This window comes from Eptesicus fuscus, chromosome 13 (assembly GCF_027574615.1).
Source record: "Eptesicus fuscus isolate TK198812 chromosome 13, DD_ASM_mEF_20220401, whole genome shotgun sequence".
Taxonomy (NCBI): domain Eukaryota; kingdom Metazoa; phylum Chordata; class Mammalia; order Chiroptera; family Vespertilionidae; genus Eptesicus; species Eptesicus fuscus.
In genome coordinates this window covers 64,343,762-64,359,457 of record NC_072485.1, presented here as the reverse complement: position 1 = coordinate 64,359,457, position 15,696 = coordinate 64,343,762, and the positions used below count along the sequence as shown (strand labels likewise).

Below are 15,696 nucleotides of genomic sequence, written 5' to 3'. Positions count from 1 at the left end.
GAAGTGGTCCCTCTGGGAGGGTTTCAGTGGATGAGAAAAAAAAACAGTGTAGGAGGGAGAACTGGGCATTGGAAAACTGCCATCTGACTCTTTAAATGGGGAACAGAGCACTGAGTGCCTATTGAGAGCTGACAGGCTTACTCAGAATTTCTGGCTTCTTTTAATTAAAGAAGAGGGACTGGAAAAACCAGATGTTGGGCAGTGTGTTGTGTGGTGTGTATGTGTGTGTGTGTGTTTGGAATTTTTGGAAGTGGTGACGTTCATCTTTGAATCCACAGACCCTTATCCTAGAGGGAGGCAGGTGGGGAAAGTGGGGAGCAGGGACAAGAAAAATCATGCCATTGTCTCTTTGCATCAAATTTATTGGGAGAAAATCTGGGTTTAAAAAGAAGAGTATGTATCTTCTGAGCAAAGAGCTGTTTAAATATGGAGAGGAAGAGGAGCAAGAATTTGTGATCACCCGCTTGTGCCTGGAGGGCTCCCACCCCCGATAGCCACCATCCTTTAATACCCTGCTGTGGGAGGTTAAGGACCAGTGTTGTTCCGTTCCAGTTTAGACTGTTGGTCCCTTCCCCTCTGTTATTATTTCCATCACCCTGAAACTTCCCAAGAGCTCCTGGGCCTTCTGTCTTGTGCTGGAACCCTCTGGCCTTCCGGGGGTCCTTCACCTGTGGCAGGCAGAGAATCAGGGAGCCTCTAACTCGTGTCCTCTTAATTTGGGTGGCTTCCTTTTTCTTTATTTGTCACTTCTTTTTTTCCTTTGTCCCTGTCTTGCTCTTCTGATTTGTAATGATCCTCATGGAATTGCTGACGAGGTTAACCTCTTTGCAGCGGTGTTTTTGCTTTCTTTTTCTTTTTATATTATACTTTTCTTGATTTCAAAGAGAAGAAGGGAGAGGGGAGAGAGATAGAAACATCAATGATGAGAGAGAATCATTGTTTGGCTGCCTCCTACATGCTCTACACTGGGGATCAAGCCTGCAACCTGAGTCTGTACCCTGACTGGGAGTCGAACCATGACCTCCTGGTTCATAGTTCAACACTCAACCACTGAGCCACACCAGCCGGGCCTGCAGCCATGTTTTAACTTGGAGAGGAGTGAGGGCCCTCCCTGTTCTTCTCTTTTCTTAGAAGCCACCCATTCATTAACTTCAGTGACTTTCCAGCTGGCTAGCTAAGCTTGCCTTCTTCCGTCCTTCTTTCTTTTTTCTTTCTTTCTTCCCTCTCTTAACAACAGGACTCTGTCTTCATGTGAAATGTTATATCCAACCCCAATGTGTAAAGCAGGTAAAAGTGAGGTTATGCAGGTTGACAGGGGGAGAGGACCCACCTACTTGACTCCCCCTCCCTTACTTCCCTGGGTGGTTTCTGAGGTGTCCTGAGGTTCCAAAAAGCCAGTTGGAAAGCTAAGCTCCTTTCCTGGCGAGAAAATCAAGGCTTAACGGAGACAAGTGCTGCAGGTCCACAGCTCCTCTCTCCCAAGGGTGCTTTCTGCAGGGCTGGGCTGCTGCTCTCCGGGGCCCCTGGCTGCTTCGGTGATAGGCTGCTTAGAGCAGGGTGCAGTGGAATAAGCAAGGGCTTGGGACAGACAACCTAAGATTGAGCCCCGACTCTGAAAACCAATAGCTGGAGACCTTGAATAACATAGAACTTCTCTGACCTGCAGGTTCTCAACTTCAAAATTTAGGTGGCTTTTGTTGACATAGTTTATGTAAAGCAGCTAGTGTTGTGGCTACCTAGCACCTACCAGTGACTCTATGTAGCAAGTATTTTTTATTAAAGGAGCTGATGAAGAGTCCGATAGACTTAAGTATTCTAGAGAAGGCAGTGGAGGGAAAGGCAGTGAGTGCTGAGTGAGAGGAATCACAGGTTAAATTACTTTATATTGAGATCTGGGCCCCTGAACTCTTTCCACTTTCTGTTCAGAGAGGAGGTCATAGCCCTGGCTATCCTCACCGAATTTTGGAACACATTTGAGAGGTGGGGAAGGTGATAAGTCCTGGGTTCTAGCTTAGTGCTGCCTAAGTCACTGCCAATATCTCCCACCTCCTGGTGGGAGAAGCAGCAGGAGGCTGGGGTCAGGGTGTGGGGAGAGGAAGTGGGCGGTTGGGCGCATGGTTCTCACATACGTTGGTTTTTTTATACTGTGGCTAATGTTGCAGCTACTGGAGCGTTCCTATTACCACACGCCTTGATTCTTTGATAAAGATGCTGAAGTTCTCTTCTTGGCTGTGCTCAGTCATGTGGGCTGAAGATAAAGGGCACCATGTGCTTCCCTTGCCCCTGGGGTCCCTGAGGCCTCTTGGTCTATTAGGACATGGCTGGGTCACAAGGGAAGGAGCCCAGCCCTGGGCTGTGCTAAGTCCCTTCTGCAGAAGCTTGGTGGTAGTTCCCAGTGCCACGTGCCTCCAGATAACCACATTATGCAGGTCACCTGTGAGATTGACCCTCTTCCTTGAATTTTATGATCTGCCATTTGTTGCTCTTGTTGTTGATGTTGTTATTTTATGTTTTTGGAAGCAGTCAAACACCACAGGGGGAGAAACTGCCTTAGAAGGTGGCATTCAGGGAACCTGTGTTCTCTTCCTTGCTGTATTAGTTATTTGGTCTTGGGCCTTGATTTGCCCATCTCTAAGTGAGATAATTTAATGATAGAATCTGTATGGTTGCATTGAGCTCTACAAATCTCCTTTCCTTCCCTGCCCCCCTTCCTGTTTAACCCTTTGCACTCACTTGCTTTTTTCTCGATTCCTTTATTATAATGCTAACCGTGTCGAGTCACACTCGACATCTGAGTGCAAAAGGTTAAAGGTACTTAGATTCAGGTTAAAGGTATTTAAAGCTATAGAGAAGTGGGAGAGATCTTATATACAGGTGTTTTAGTGAGTTGTTACTATGTGCTGTTCATTGCATAAGGAACTTTAAAATGTTATCTCATTTAATCCTCACAAAAGCCCTGGTAGACACTATTGCTCCTATCCTAATATATAAAAAGCCAGGGGCCGTCACGACTGAAACAACCAGACGGACGACCAAACAACAGGCAGCGTGGGGTGACAAGGCTGGCAGGGGGGTTAGTGAGGGGCGACCAAACAACTGAACAGCAGGCTGCGTGGGGTGACCAGGCCAGCAGGGTGGGCAGTGAGGGACGACCAAAGGACTGAACAGCAGGCTGCGTGGGGCGACCAGGCTGACGGGGGGGCAGTTGGGGGCGACCAGGCCGGCGGGGGGGCATTTGGGGTGATCAGGTCGGTGGGGGGCAGTTGGGGGTGACCAGGCCGGTGGGGGGGCAATTGGGGATGACCAGGCCAGCAGGGGGGGCAGTAAGTGGCTACCAGGCCAGCAGGGGGGGCAGTTGGGGGCAACCAGGCCAGCAGCGGGGGCAGTTAGGTGTGATCAGGCCGGCAGGCAGAGGTGGTTAGGAGTGATCAGGCCGGCAGTGGGGGCAGTTAGGGGCAATCAGGCAGGCAGGCAGGCAGGTGAGTTAGGAGCCAATGGTCCCGTTTTGAGAAAGGGATGTCCGACTGCCTGTTTAGGCCCGATCCTGGGGATCGGGCCTAAACAGGCAGTCGGACATCACCCAAGGGGTCCTGGATTGGAGAGAGTGCAGGCTGGGCTGAGGAGACCTACCCCCCGTGCACGGATTTCGTGCACTGGGCCTCTAGTTTTGTAGATAAGAGAATTGAGGCTCAGAGATGTTAAGCCAGTTGTTGAAGTGACCAGTATGCAATGGAGTGTGTTATGGAACCCTGGTCATCATGACGCCATGCAGTCAATCTTAGTGAGCCTTTAGTGTGAGAACCTCCTGAGGGGGCGGACAAGAACGCACTCTTTGGGCAGCAGGTCTTCACGGCTAGGTGAGGGGAAAACTGGCACTTATTAGGTGCCAGTGTGTCTCCAGTATTGTGCCAGAAACTTTCCACATGTGATCTTCTCTAACCCTCCTGAGAGTGATCAAGTATGTGGTGTTATTACTATTTACAGGTAAAAAACTCAGAGTAGTAATGGACTTGATGGAGGTCTCATAGCCAGCAGTGGGTAACAAGTTTTGGACCTAGGCTGTGAGTTGCCAAAGACTTCCCCTTTCGTTCACATATTCTCTCACTGGAGGTGGACCAGGCTGCCCCGCTAGAGCCTGCCAACAGCCAAGAGGTGGCTGTTTGGAAGTGGGGGATCCCTGTACAAATTCCATGGGTCTCGAAAATTTACATAATGCTGGACAACTAGGCACCTGCCTCTCATGCTCCAGGACACAGTTGTTCCCAGCTTCCAGAAACTTCCCTTAGTCCCATTCCAGGAATGTAACCTTATTCCACTTTTTTTTTTAATATACTTTAAAAAAAAAAATTGATTTCAGAGAGGAAGGAGAAGGAGAGAGAGAAACATCGATGAGAGAGAAACATTGATTGGCTGCCTCCTGCACACCCCCCACTGGGAATTGAGCCAGCCACCCAGGCATGTGCCCTGACCAGTAATTGAACCATGACCTCCTGATCCATAGCTTGACACTCAACCACTGAGCCACACTTTCTTAGCACCAGTGTCTTGAAGAAAGCTGAGTTGATACACTCACGTGTGGGGTGTATGTATGGACACACATATACATGGGGTATGTCCCCTCAGCGTGGGTCTCTAAGACCTCTGAGGACAGGAAACTCTCAACAAATGCTTCCTAGAGGAAAACTGGGTTCTTGTTTTCTAGTGAGGATCACGAAATCCTTCATGGGAGATGAGCTCTTTGGAGGCTGCTGGGAGGCCCAAGTATTGGTGATAATTGATAAAGGGAGCATTTACAAACTTTACAAACTGCTGGGTGAATTTAGGCTGCTAGTCTATGTGGAAATTAGTTATTCAGCTAAAATTGATGAAATTGCTATTACATATCTATTACAGGGTACAGGGTACGTGTCCAGAATACATGTAGAATAAATTAATTAATGACAAAGTACAAGTAATTCTAATTGCAAGTGACAAAAGCTGATTCTGGCCAAATGAATTAAAAAATATTAGAAGAATCTGGTTCTGCTCATTGAAAGAACACTGGGGAAGGTCTGGTGAACCTGCTGTAAGCCAGGGGGTGGCTTGGGAAGGATAGAACGAGGGTAGGTAGCTCTGGGAATCTAGCAGAAATCTATACTGTGCTCTGTTCTCCTCACAATTCAAATTCCTCAGTGAGTCTGGATGACTGAGAACCTTCCCAGAATCATGTGGAAAGGTGAGGGCTATTTCCACAAAGGAAAGTGTTTTGGGCAGGCACACACACTCAAGGGATCTACTATAATAGATACATAGGGCAACTCTGACTCTGCAGAATTTATAGTCAGTGGGGGAAAGACAGATAAATAAAGGGGTAATTAACGGTAGGGTGTGTTGGCTGCTTTGGGAGTTTAGGGAGGTTTTAATTTGTGTATGCGGGGAAGTGTCAGGTAAGGTTGACAGGTAAGATTGTTGGAGATTGAGTTTTAAAGGCTAAGTAAAAGTTTGCCAGCTGGACAAATGCATTTCAGGAGGAAGTCCTTGTGTGACAGTTCAGCAATATGAAAGAGTGATGTGTCCAGGAAATGCAAGAGTGCCTGGTCTAGAGAGTGCATCACAGAGGGAGAAATGTGGGTGGGGCCTGATCTTAAAGGGCCCCATGCTCTGTTAGGCATTGGGACTATTAGTCCTAGGAGGTGGGCTGTCATTGAATGACTTTAAGTAGCAGAAGGACATGATCAGTTCTTAGTTTTAGGAAGATGATTGTGGGGGCTGTAGCAGCGCCTCAAATTTAACTCCTTTGAATGTGGCTGTTAAACTTGGGTGGCTGATGGTTCCAGTTGAGCCACAAAATGAAATGATGGGGGCGCCAGTCAAAAGAGACTCCCTGAATGGCTAGAGAGTCCCAAATTTTGATGGGAAGTCCCAGTAGCTCCATCTTCTGCTGTAGATCAGGGAGATGATAGCTGGTGAAGAAAAGAGCCCCCTGATGGCTCTCATTGCCTGTGGAGTTCTGAGTGTTTGCGAGCGACATGTCCTGGCTTAGAAGGCCATAGGCCACTGAAGGTTGTGAATGAGCTGGGGAGGGGGTGTACCCCTCCCACCTTTACCCCCAACACGCTGTTCTCCGTCTGTGCTTAGAAATAGGCCGTGTGCAATGAATGCAGCAGTGGTCTGGGAAGAAAACTTGAGAAGAACCTAGCAGAAGCTCAGGCCCGTGGTGCTGGTGGGAAGGGAAGCCCTTCCTTTAGATAGCCATTCAGTGATTTTGCAGAGGAAGTTGAATAAGGTTAAGAAAGCTGGGATCCCTGGGGGTGGCTGGGGGTAGAGCTTCCTTTTCCTTATAAACATGAACACCGACAAGGAACAACACAAAGTGCTGTTTCCTTTGCAATAAGTGGTTTCAGAAAACAGGCAAATCTTCACTTCTACAGTGAGAATTTGCGACTAGTATTTGGAGGAATTGTGGCTAGAAACTGTTAGAGGTCCCTGGTAGGGTGGGTCATGCATTTGAACACTGCAGAAAGGGTTGGAGCATGGGCTCCAAATCCAAGATGGGCTAGAATCTGCCTGTTTTCACATTTTAGCTGTGCGACTTTGGTCAAGTTACTTAACCTCTCTGTTTTTGGTTCTCTGACTGGTAATGTCACCACCACCAACCGCCATCACCACCAAACCTAGCAATATTGAGCACTGTGCCAGACACTGTGCAGAAGGGTTTTATATTTATCATCTCATTGATTTATTAAACAATGCTGTGCAGTAAGGAGTGTTATTATTAACATTTCACAGATAAGGAAACCGAGGCACAGCGAGGATGGTAACTTGCCCGTCCCTGCCTCACCCACCCTGCAAAAATAAAAAATCAAAAATCAGTAAATGGTGGAACTAGGATTTAAATTCAGACAGGTGACCTCGGAGTTTGCCACATCCCAGAGCTGTCCTGTGTTTTCAAGGAGATTATATGTGTAAAGTGCTTAAGGCAGCTATAGCTCCTGGCCCTTCGTGAGCATCCAGCACTGTTAGCGAGCTCTTGTGCTTTTCGCCTCACCTGCTCCTTTGTGTCTCTCCCAGAAGCAGCTGACACAGGATGATGATGCCGATGAGGTCGAGATTGCCGTTGACAACACAGCCTTCATGGATGAGTTCTTCTCTGAGGTAGGCTGCTGTCCAGTGCCTTTTCCTAAATGTACATAAGAAAATGTAGCTTCCTCAGTAAAGAATAAAACCCCTCAGATCTTTCCAGGGTAGCAAAGAAAGTCAGTCTTTCCCTGGGGAGGGGTGGTGCAACCAAGACGTTACAAGGAGAATCTCTCAAAGACTTACTTGGGAGGATTTGGATTTTTATTTATTTATTTTTTAAAATATTTTATTGATTTTAGAGAAGAAGGGAGAGAGAGAGAGAGAGAGAGAGAGAAACATCAATGATGAGAGAGAATCGTTGATTGGCTGCCTTTTGCACACCCCCTACTGGGGAATCAAGCCTGCAACCCAGGCATGTGCCCTTGGCCGGAATCGAACCTGGGACCTTTCAGTCCACAAACTGACGCTCTATCCATTGAGCCAAACCAGCTAGGTCGGGATTTGGATTTTTAATCTATGGATAAAGTCAGCACAAGGTAAATTATATGTGCTTGAAGAGGTGCTTTTAAAGTTTTAGGCTACATGACAACATTTTAGTGATATAATTTTTTCTGGCCTAAATTACATAATTTTAATACAGGATCAATCATGGGGTCCGGCCATGAGTATAAAACACATTGCATTTTCAGCCTGTGATTCATATAGATCAGATTTGTACCTTTGACTTAATTCTAGTGATAACAGAGAAACCAATAAACCACCAATTTATGTTTTTGAAGTTGAATAGGGGCAAAGAGGGATTGCCCATGTCTACAGTTTCACATGCTCTTTGATTTTGAAGGTCTTTGTCAGGAAGGTGCTATAATAAATAATGCTGGGAAACTGTGGGGCATAGTGTGTCTTGGGGAGTCAGGTGAACTTGGGTTCAAATCTCAGCTCTGCTTCCGACCAGCTGTTGATCTTGTGAATGCTTCTTAGCATGCTTGGTTTCTTTACCTGTAGATTGGGATGAGTAATGTAATTCTCTGGAGGGTTATTATCAGGATTAAATGGGATAATGTTTCTCATACATTCAGTGTAGCATCTGAGATATATGTGCTCAATAATGATACGTTAAAACAACAGAACAAAACCACAGACAGTTCAGTCACTGAAGTTTTTGCCATCGTACTATGGCTTCTTTTTCATGGCTTTTAAATTTTTTGGAAAGAAGACAAGGAGCATCGGGCTCTTTTGCAAAGAGCAAGTGGTGCTTCCTGCCCTCTAGTTTATGGATTTGGAAAAGCCACCCTCTAGTTCTTGTCTAAATGGAGTGGAGCGAGGCTTGATGGTTCAGGTCCGTTCATGTGTGAGCGTAATAGGCAGGTGTAAGAGTGAGTGAAGGTGAGCGTGTGCTGGCCTGATTGGGAAATTGGCTGTGAACATTCCACAGATCCCCACCCTCCTCATGGGTGGGTGTGTCCTTCAGGTCGAGAAGTCATAGTGAGATCAGACATTTGGGTTTTGTGAGTTCAGTATTGTTCTACATGTGGATCATGAAGGGAATATGTCTGTCTGTTCACTGGTGGGAGTGGACTCCAGAAGATGTTTATGTCATTGTAGCTTGTCCCTCTGATCTTGCCTTGGGAAATCAGATACATTAAATAACTTAATCTAAGGGGATAAGGGAAAAGTGATCTTATCCAATGACAGTGTTTGGCCTCTTCTCTTACATCAGAGGGGCACTGAGAGGCAGTATTCCCTGTGAGGTGGGAGATGGTGGATTTTCTTTGTCACATGCTATTCTATCATTTAGAAAAAAAGGAGCCCTATCATATTTAGGGTGGAGAAGGGGACAGCATGGTGGGGTGGAAGAGTATGATCTTTTAAAAAAAATATATGTTTTATTGATTTCAGAGAGGAAGGGAGAGGGAGAGAGAGATAGAAACATCAATGATGAGAGGGAATCATTGATTGGCTGCCTCCTGCATGCCCCCCAATGGGGATCGAGCCCGCAACCCTAGCATGTGCCCTTGACCAGAATCGAACCCAGGACCCTTCAGTCCGCAGGCTGACGCTCTATCCATTGAGCCCAACTGGCTAGGGCAAGAGTATGATCTTTGAAATTAATTTCTTATCTGCCAAGAGCTGTGATCTTGGGCACATTCCTTAACTTCTCTAAGCCTCAGTAGGTTTATCTGTGAAATGCGGAGAAAAATATCCACCTCACAGATTTTTGGGGATTAAAGGAGCTAACACTCAGAAAGTGCTTGGTGTGGGCACAGGTAAATGTTACCTTCCTTCTTTCTCATTAGGTAAAGCACAGACAGGGTAAGTGTTGGAGTGGGGTGGAGTCATGGAAAGAGATCATACAGGCTCTGCCCCCTCGCAGATCCTGGTCTAAATCTCAGCTCTGCCCATCACTAGCTGTTGAACTTTGGAAAAGTTGTCTAACTGCTCAAAAACCCAGTTTCTGCTAAAATAAGGATAGTGGTATTACCTACTGATTATTATAAATATAGAATGAGCCCTGGCCAGGTAGCTCAGTTGGTTAGAGTGTCGTCCTGATATGCCAAACTTGTGGGTTCAATCCCTGGTAAGGGCACATATCAGAATTAAACAATGAATGCATAAATAAGTGGAACAACAAATCACTGTTTCTCTCTCTCTAAAAAATCAATAAAATAAAATGAGAAAGTATGTGATGTACCTAGCATGGTGCCTAACATACATTAAGTATGTCTGCAGTAATTTTGGTCCTTATCACCATCATGTTCCCCAATGTATTTTGAGTAAGTAAACCACACAGTTGATTTTATAGACTATGGTCTAGAAATATCCTTGAAAGTGAAATAAAGTACATTCCAGGTAATGGGATTTGGCGAAAGAAGAGGATTTTCCTTTGTTTGTGACTGGGGAATACACCCCCTACTCCCTGCAGCATCTAGCTAAGTTGGTTTCTGGGGAAGGCACTCTTGTGATAAGACCTGCCTTTTGGACTCATTCTAGTGAGTAGGTCACGCTTGGTTATTTTCTGAGGACCAACAGTGCGAATCACAGGTGGTCAGAGTGGCATTTGCAAGATGTGGATGAAGTCACAGGACCAGGATGGTTTCAAAATGTGCTTTGCACTGTGAAACTCCAATGGTTTCTCCAGCTTCTTGATTGTTAGATAAGAGAATTGGCCCTTGGGTTTTCAGGCCTCCTTGGCTGGGCAAGCTGAGGTCTAGTAAATGATAAACCTCAGACTTTTGTCTAATTTGCAGTTGTCTGTATTTTCCTTGGTCTGTTTGCTCAGTTGGCAGAGAGAGAGAGAGCAGAGTTTCAGGGGAAACAGAACACACCCGAGAAGGCAGAAAGATGAGGGGTTTATTGTTCTATATTCATTCATCCATTCATCCAATCATGGGAAGACATGAGTGCCACTATCTTCCAGAGAGTGTGCTAGGTACTGGGGATAGAACCTTCTGTGTGACAGGGGTCTTGCCTTCTGGTGGCTTCTTGTCCGGTGAGGGTGACAGAAAAATTTAAAAAGTCACATGGTAACAGAAGTGTCAACAAGGTAGTAAAGTGGGAGCACAGAAGAGGAAGCCTCATGTTCTGTTGGGATAGAGGGAAAGGGGAGGGGAGGCCAGGCCTCAATGGTTTGAAACTAGACTTGCCCATTAGAGTTGCCTGGGAGTTGTTTGCACATACACTTGACACAGAGGCCCGGAATGCTCAGACTTCTGAAGTTCTTCCAGATGCTTCTGTTGCCTGCTGCAGCTACGAACCCCTGCGAAGTAATGGGGAGCCTTTGAACATTTTAAACAAGCAAATAATGGGACTGAAGTGTGTTTTAGAAAATTATTCTGATGGTAGTGTGTGGAGGGGGAGAGGCCAGAAAAGGAAAGATCAGTGAGTTTCCATGCGCAGCTCATGGGGAAAAGGAGCGCTCCGGCCTGAATCTGGGTCGCTGAGGGGCAGCATGGTATATCACTTAGGGATGCCTTTGAGTGACTGTGGCTTAAGCAATAAAGACATGCATGATTTCACATGTGAACAAGTCTGGAGTTAGGGGTGGTGCAGCGGGTTAGAGGTGTTGGGGTTCTAGGTCAATAGCTCTCTGACACTCTTGGCTTTTCCCTTAGGATTGAGAGATGGAATCTGTTCGTATTATTGCTATATAGCAAATTGCTGTAACCGTTAGTGGTGTAACCAACCTTTTTGGTGATTCTGATAGAGTCTGTGGAGTAGGAATTCAGACAGGGCACAGTGGCAAACAGGGCACAGTGGAGATGGCTGAGTTTTGCCCCACAATTTCTGGAGCCTTAGTTGTGAAGAATTGAACAGCCAGAGGCAGGAATCTTTATTCTAACATTGAGAGAGACTTCTGTATTCTAACATAGGTTCATGGACTAGAGGGACTCAGGAAGGCTCAGCAGAGCCTGTCAGTTTGAGTGCCTACACTTGACCTCTTTCTGTGGCTTGGACTTCTCAGTACCACCAAGTGAGGGTGTGAGGTTGGTACACGGAGACTCAGGGGTCCGAGGCAAGTGTTCCAGCTATGGAAGTCACTTGTGCTGTACTCTGTTGTTGAAGCAGATTCAAAAGGGCAATACATAGAATACCACCTCTCAAGGGGAGAGGCATTAAAGAATGGGAGGGGCATTAAATAATTTGTGTCGTGTTCTACAACCACCACAGTCACAGCTGCATGTGGCATTGTCCTTTACCAACCTCACAAGAAGTGAGAAATGGGGCAGCTAGAAAAGTTCAAAGATGCTTTTATCAGGGAAGAAAATGACACAAATCCTCCAAGCTGACTTTCCCTTATTACCCATTGGCCAGCAATGGATCACATGGTTGTGGCCAGTCTTGGCTAGAAGAGAGGCCAGGTGAGTGACTCCTTCGCAAAGGGACAGGATTGTCAGGATGGCCATAGAACCCATCCCGATTCATCCTCTGGGGATGGCAGCATTGCTGCCCAAACAAAATCAGAGTTCTGGTAACAAGAAGGGCAGGGGCTGGCATGTGTGTGTTTGGTGGGTCAGAGTGCTTGTCATGGACGGCATTATGAGATGTAAAAAAGACTTCTGGGATCAAATATGTCTGAGAAATGCTTCCTATTCCTTTCTACCATGGAGAGGTAAAATGCACGTTAACTTATTAAAGGCTCCAAGAAGTCCTGTACTAAAGAGACCTGCTTTGCTTGCCTACTTTTTCAAAGAAACCTTTTTGATGTGTAACGTCTTTTAACAAGGATGAGTGAATACATTTTGGAAAATGTTATTAGAAAGTTTTCTTTTTTGGATGTGCTTTAAAAAAGTTGATGAGACAGTTCTGCAGTGGTGTATGCTTGTCTCCTGCAGTTACTTATGCCCATTTATTTATTCATTGAACAAACGTCTATGAAGTGACACCACATGCTTGGCACAATGATGGATGTCAAGTTTTCTAAGAGGAACAAGACAGCCCCAGTCCTTGAGCAGATCTGAGTCAGGACTGGGAGAAGTGAGAGTGGGTTGAGTGTGGGCAAAGTGCCGTGGGGCTTTGGAGTGGGGAGCATGCCTGGTTAGAGAACTGGGGGGTGAGCACTCTTAAAAGCATAGGGATTTGCTAGGTGGGCTTGATTTTTGTTAACATTAAGAACCTCAAAGTGAGCATGACTTGGAAATCCAGGCATTACGTCAAATATAGCAAGTAAAATACTCCTTGATTCTTTCTGTATGTAGACTGTTTGAATGACCAGGGGGAGCTGGTAGGTTCTGCATTTCTGGGTTCCCCAATAGGCAGGCAGGAAGCCCTTGCTGGTCATTTGCCTATTTGCTCTCAGGTCTGTTCCCCGCCCTTCCTGTGCTCTGCTCTGCGATGCAGGGAACTCATTTCCCAGGTTCCCTTGCCAACTGGCTTTGGTGTGTTTGACTTAGGGGAGGCACTGGCACTGGCAGAAGACTCAAGAGGAGGGAAGAGGCCATGGTATTCCTCCCCAGACATGTTTCTCCCAGGCTTCAGCTTTCACTCAACAGACCTTGCCTCCTTGGTCCCATTCTGTTGGTCAACTTCACCGTGGTCTGGCTCCCATCTTTGTCCATTCAACCTGCTGTAGTTAATTTTCAGTGTCTTACCATCCTCTTCTTGGCCCTTCTATCTCTGTGTAAAGAATACCCTGCATTCTATTACTTCAATTAAAATAACTAGATATGTTTTTGTTTTCCTGACTAAATTTTGATGATGCAAAGCCCAAAAACACTGAATGATTTGAGATCATTGTCTAAGAATACTAGTTTTCACTGGTCAGTATAACTCTGAGATCGTTCATTTCTTTTCATTCATAAGAGAGAGTTGAAACACTAGTCCCAATCTTGATAAAACCCCTGAGGGATTTGACTTCTGATGCTTGGCTGACTGAGATCTCTCTCTCTGACCATTCTCGTCAATGTTTATTTGTTTTCCAAAGCCAAGAAGCCACACTCACATATACACATATGGCTGTGTTCACCCTTCTCTTCCGATGTGTTTTCTCAACCTTTGCTTATACAACATGTACATATTTGTGTGTGGTGGTGGTGGGAACTGTATGTTTATTTCCAAGTGGCCTGGTTGCAGGCTCCTCGAAGAGTAATATATCAAAGTTTCTGTCATTGTGATGATTTTTTAGTTTTTTTAAGACCAGTTTGATGTACATTCTCACAGTGGTGTTGTATTAAAATAAGGCTTTTTTTCTTTCTAATAAAAAAAAAATCACCTTTGTTTCTGTAAAAAAAAAAAAAAAAAAAGAAATCAAAGAGGATTTGACTGAGAACTCCTTATATGAGAACTGTTTTGGATTATACCATTTTTGGGGAAATTAATGAATTGTGAAAAGGAAGAGTTATTATGTGACCCTTCAACTCCATTACTTTTGTCACATTAGAGGGGTGGCACATAATACATTTTAAATTAATAAATATGCAGGAATTAATGCCTAACTTCAGGTGCAGGTACATGGGAATTTAGGGGAGGCAGAGACATTGTAGGTAGAATGGACAAAGCCTTCTCCCCTAGGCCACAACACCTGCTGGCTCTCCAAAGTGGTACTTTCTCTGCTTTCCATTGTCTAATTAAATTCCACTGGCTTATTAACTCCAGAGGGAAGAGGCCATCCATGCCTTGAAGATTACCCCCTCCTTTTAGTTAGATGATGGTGGTTAGTATACTGTGCTAATTATAATTTGTTCCATGAGGTAGACACCCAACTTGAGGATTGGTCGACTCGCTGTCCTTACTTGATTTCCTTGGATGGCTCCTGACAACATCACCCAGCATTTTGTTACTATTAGGATTGCCATGAGGATTAAATGAGGTGTCCTTGTGTAGGCACAGCATGGGACCTGGCATATATTAAATGTGCAGTAATTGTTGGTTATGATTGTATTAGAGGCCCGATGCACGAAATTTGTGCAAGTGTAGGCCTTCCTTCCCCTGGCTGCTGGCACTGGCTTCCCTCTAGCACCCAGGACCTAGGCTTCCCTCCGGCCACTGGCAGGCACCTGGGACCCGGCCAGCCCTGGCTTCGTCTGGAAGGACGTCCGGTCTAATTAGTATATTATGCTTTTATTATTATAGATTATCATCACCATCATTTATGCTTATTGAGCATATACTTTGTGTGAAGTGTTTGACCTATATTATCTCATTTAAACCCCACAAAACCTCTAGGATGTGGAAACTATGATAATCCTCATTTCACTGGTGAGGGAACTGGGGCAGGGGGTGGTGGTAAGTGGCTTGTTCCCAAAGTCACAAAACTGCTGATAGAGGCAAACCTTGAACTTGTTGAATTTGATTCTAACTTGTTTTCCACGTTGCTGAAAAATACATTTAAAAAAGTAACACACAATAAGCAGGCATTGAGGATATATTAGCTAGAAATTTAGCATGGTGATGAGAAAAACCTGATTGGTTCCCTAGATCAGCAGTGTTTCATGAGCACACCTTGTGTAAAAAGCTCTCCATAGGGGACCATTGGTTAGAGAACAAAGAAATGTGGCAGACGATCTCAGTGAGAGGCCACTAAGCCCCTCTCACACAACAGTTCGTCGAACATGCACTCACTGGATGATAGCATGGACCTGGCAGAGGAGGCAGAGGAGCCTCCCATAGGTGGTTCTTGCACCTTTACCTGGTTCAGGAGACAGGGTTTAACAGATGCCAACATTCAAACCTTGGTTTCACATTTCTGCACTATGGCCTTGAGTGAGTTTCTCTACCTCTTTGAGCCACAGTGTTCTCATGCATAAAAGGAAGAAAGTGACGGTGACTTCACAGACATCCTGTGAAGGCCCTTATTTCGGATACAGGTACATGTTAAAGCAGTTTTAGTCCTTAAACATATTCTTGTGCTGGGTAATGTCAACCCCAAACAAACACACAAATAGCTTAGAGCATTAGGTTCCGCACTTGTAGATTTCCTGATTCCTGGGCTCCTTCCCCCAACCCCATGCTTTTTTGGTTATCTGGCAGATGCACAGATAGGAAAAGGAAATCAATTGCATGTAGCTGCCACTGTGGAATACCCGGAAAGTCACCTCTGAGGAAAACCAACATTTCCAAGAAAAAATAAAGACAATAAAGTTCAAAAAAAGAAAGCTTTTTTATTTGTAGATATTTAGAACCTGAGCCAGAGCCTGACAATAA

The 15,696-nt window shown here is 45.3% G+C and overlaps 1 protein-coding gene across 7 annotated transcripts in view; it reads left to right on the top strand.

Annotated features, from left to right (window-relative positions):
• LOC103292676 (syntaxin-3) overlaps positions 1-15,696 on the top strand; it is a 117,276-nt gene that overhangs the window by 11,364 nt on the left and 90,216 nt on the right. For all 7 annotated transcript variants that reach the window (XR_008557894.1, XR_008557893.1, XM_054724847.1 and 4 more), the window contains exon 2: positions 7,051-7,134. Coding sequence is in view for 5 of the 7 variants with exons in the window: in XM_054724847.1 (XP_054580822.1) it covers positions 7,051-7,134 (84 nt within the window). In the remaining 2 variants the exon portion in view is untranslated. The remainder of the gene's footprint in view (positions 1-7,050; positions 7,135-15,696) is intronic.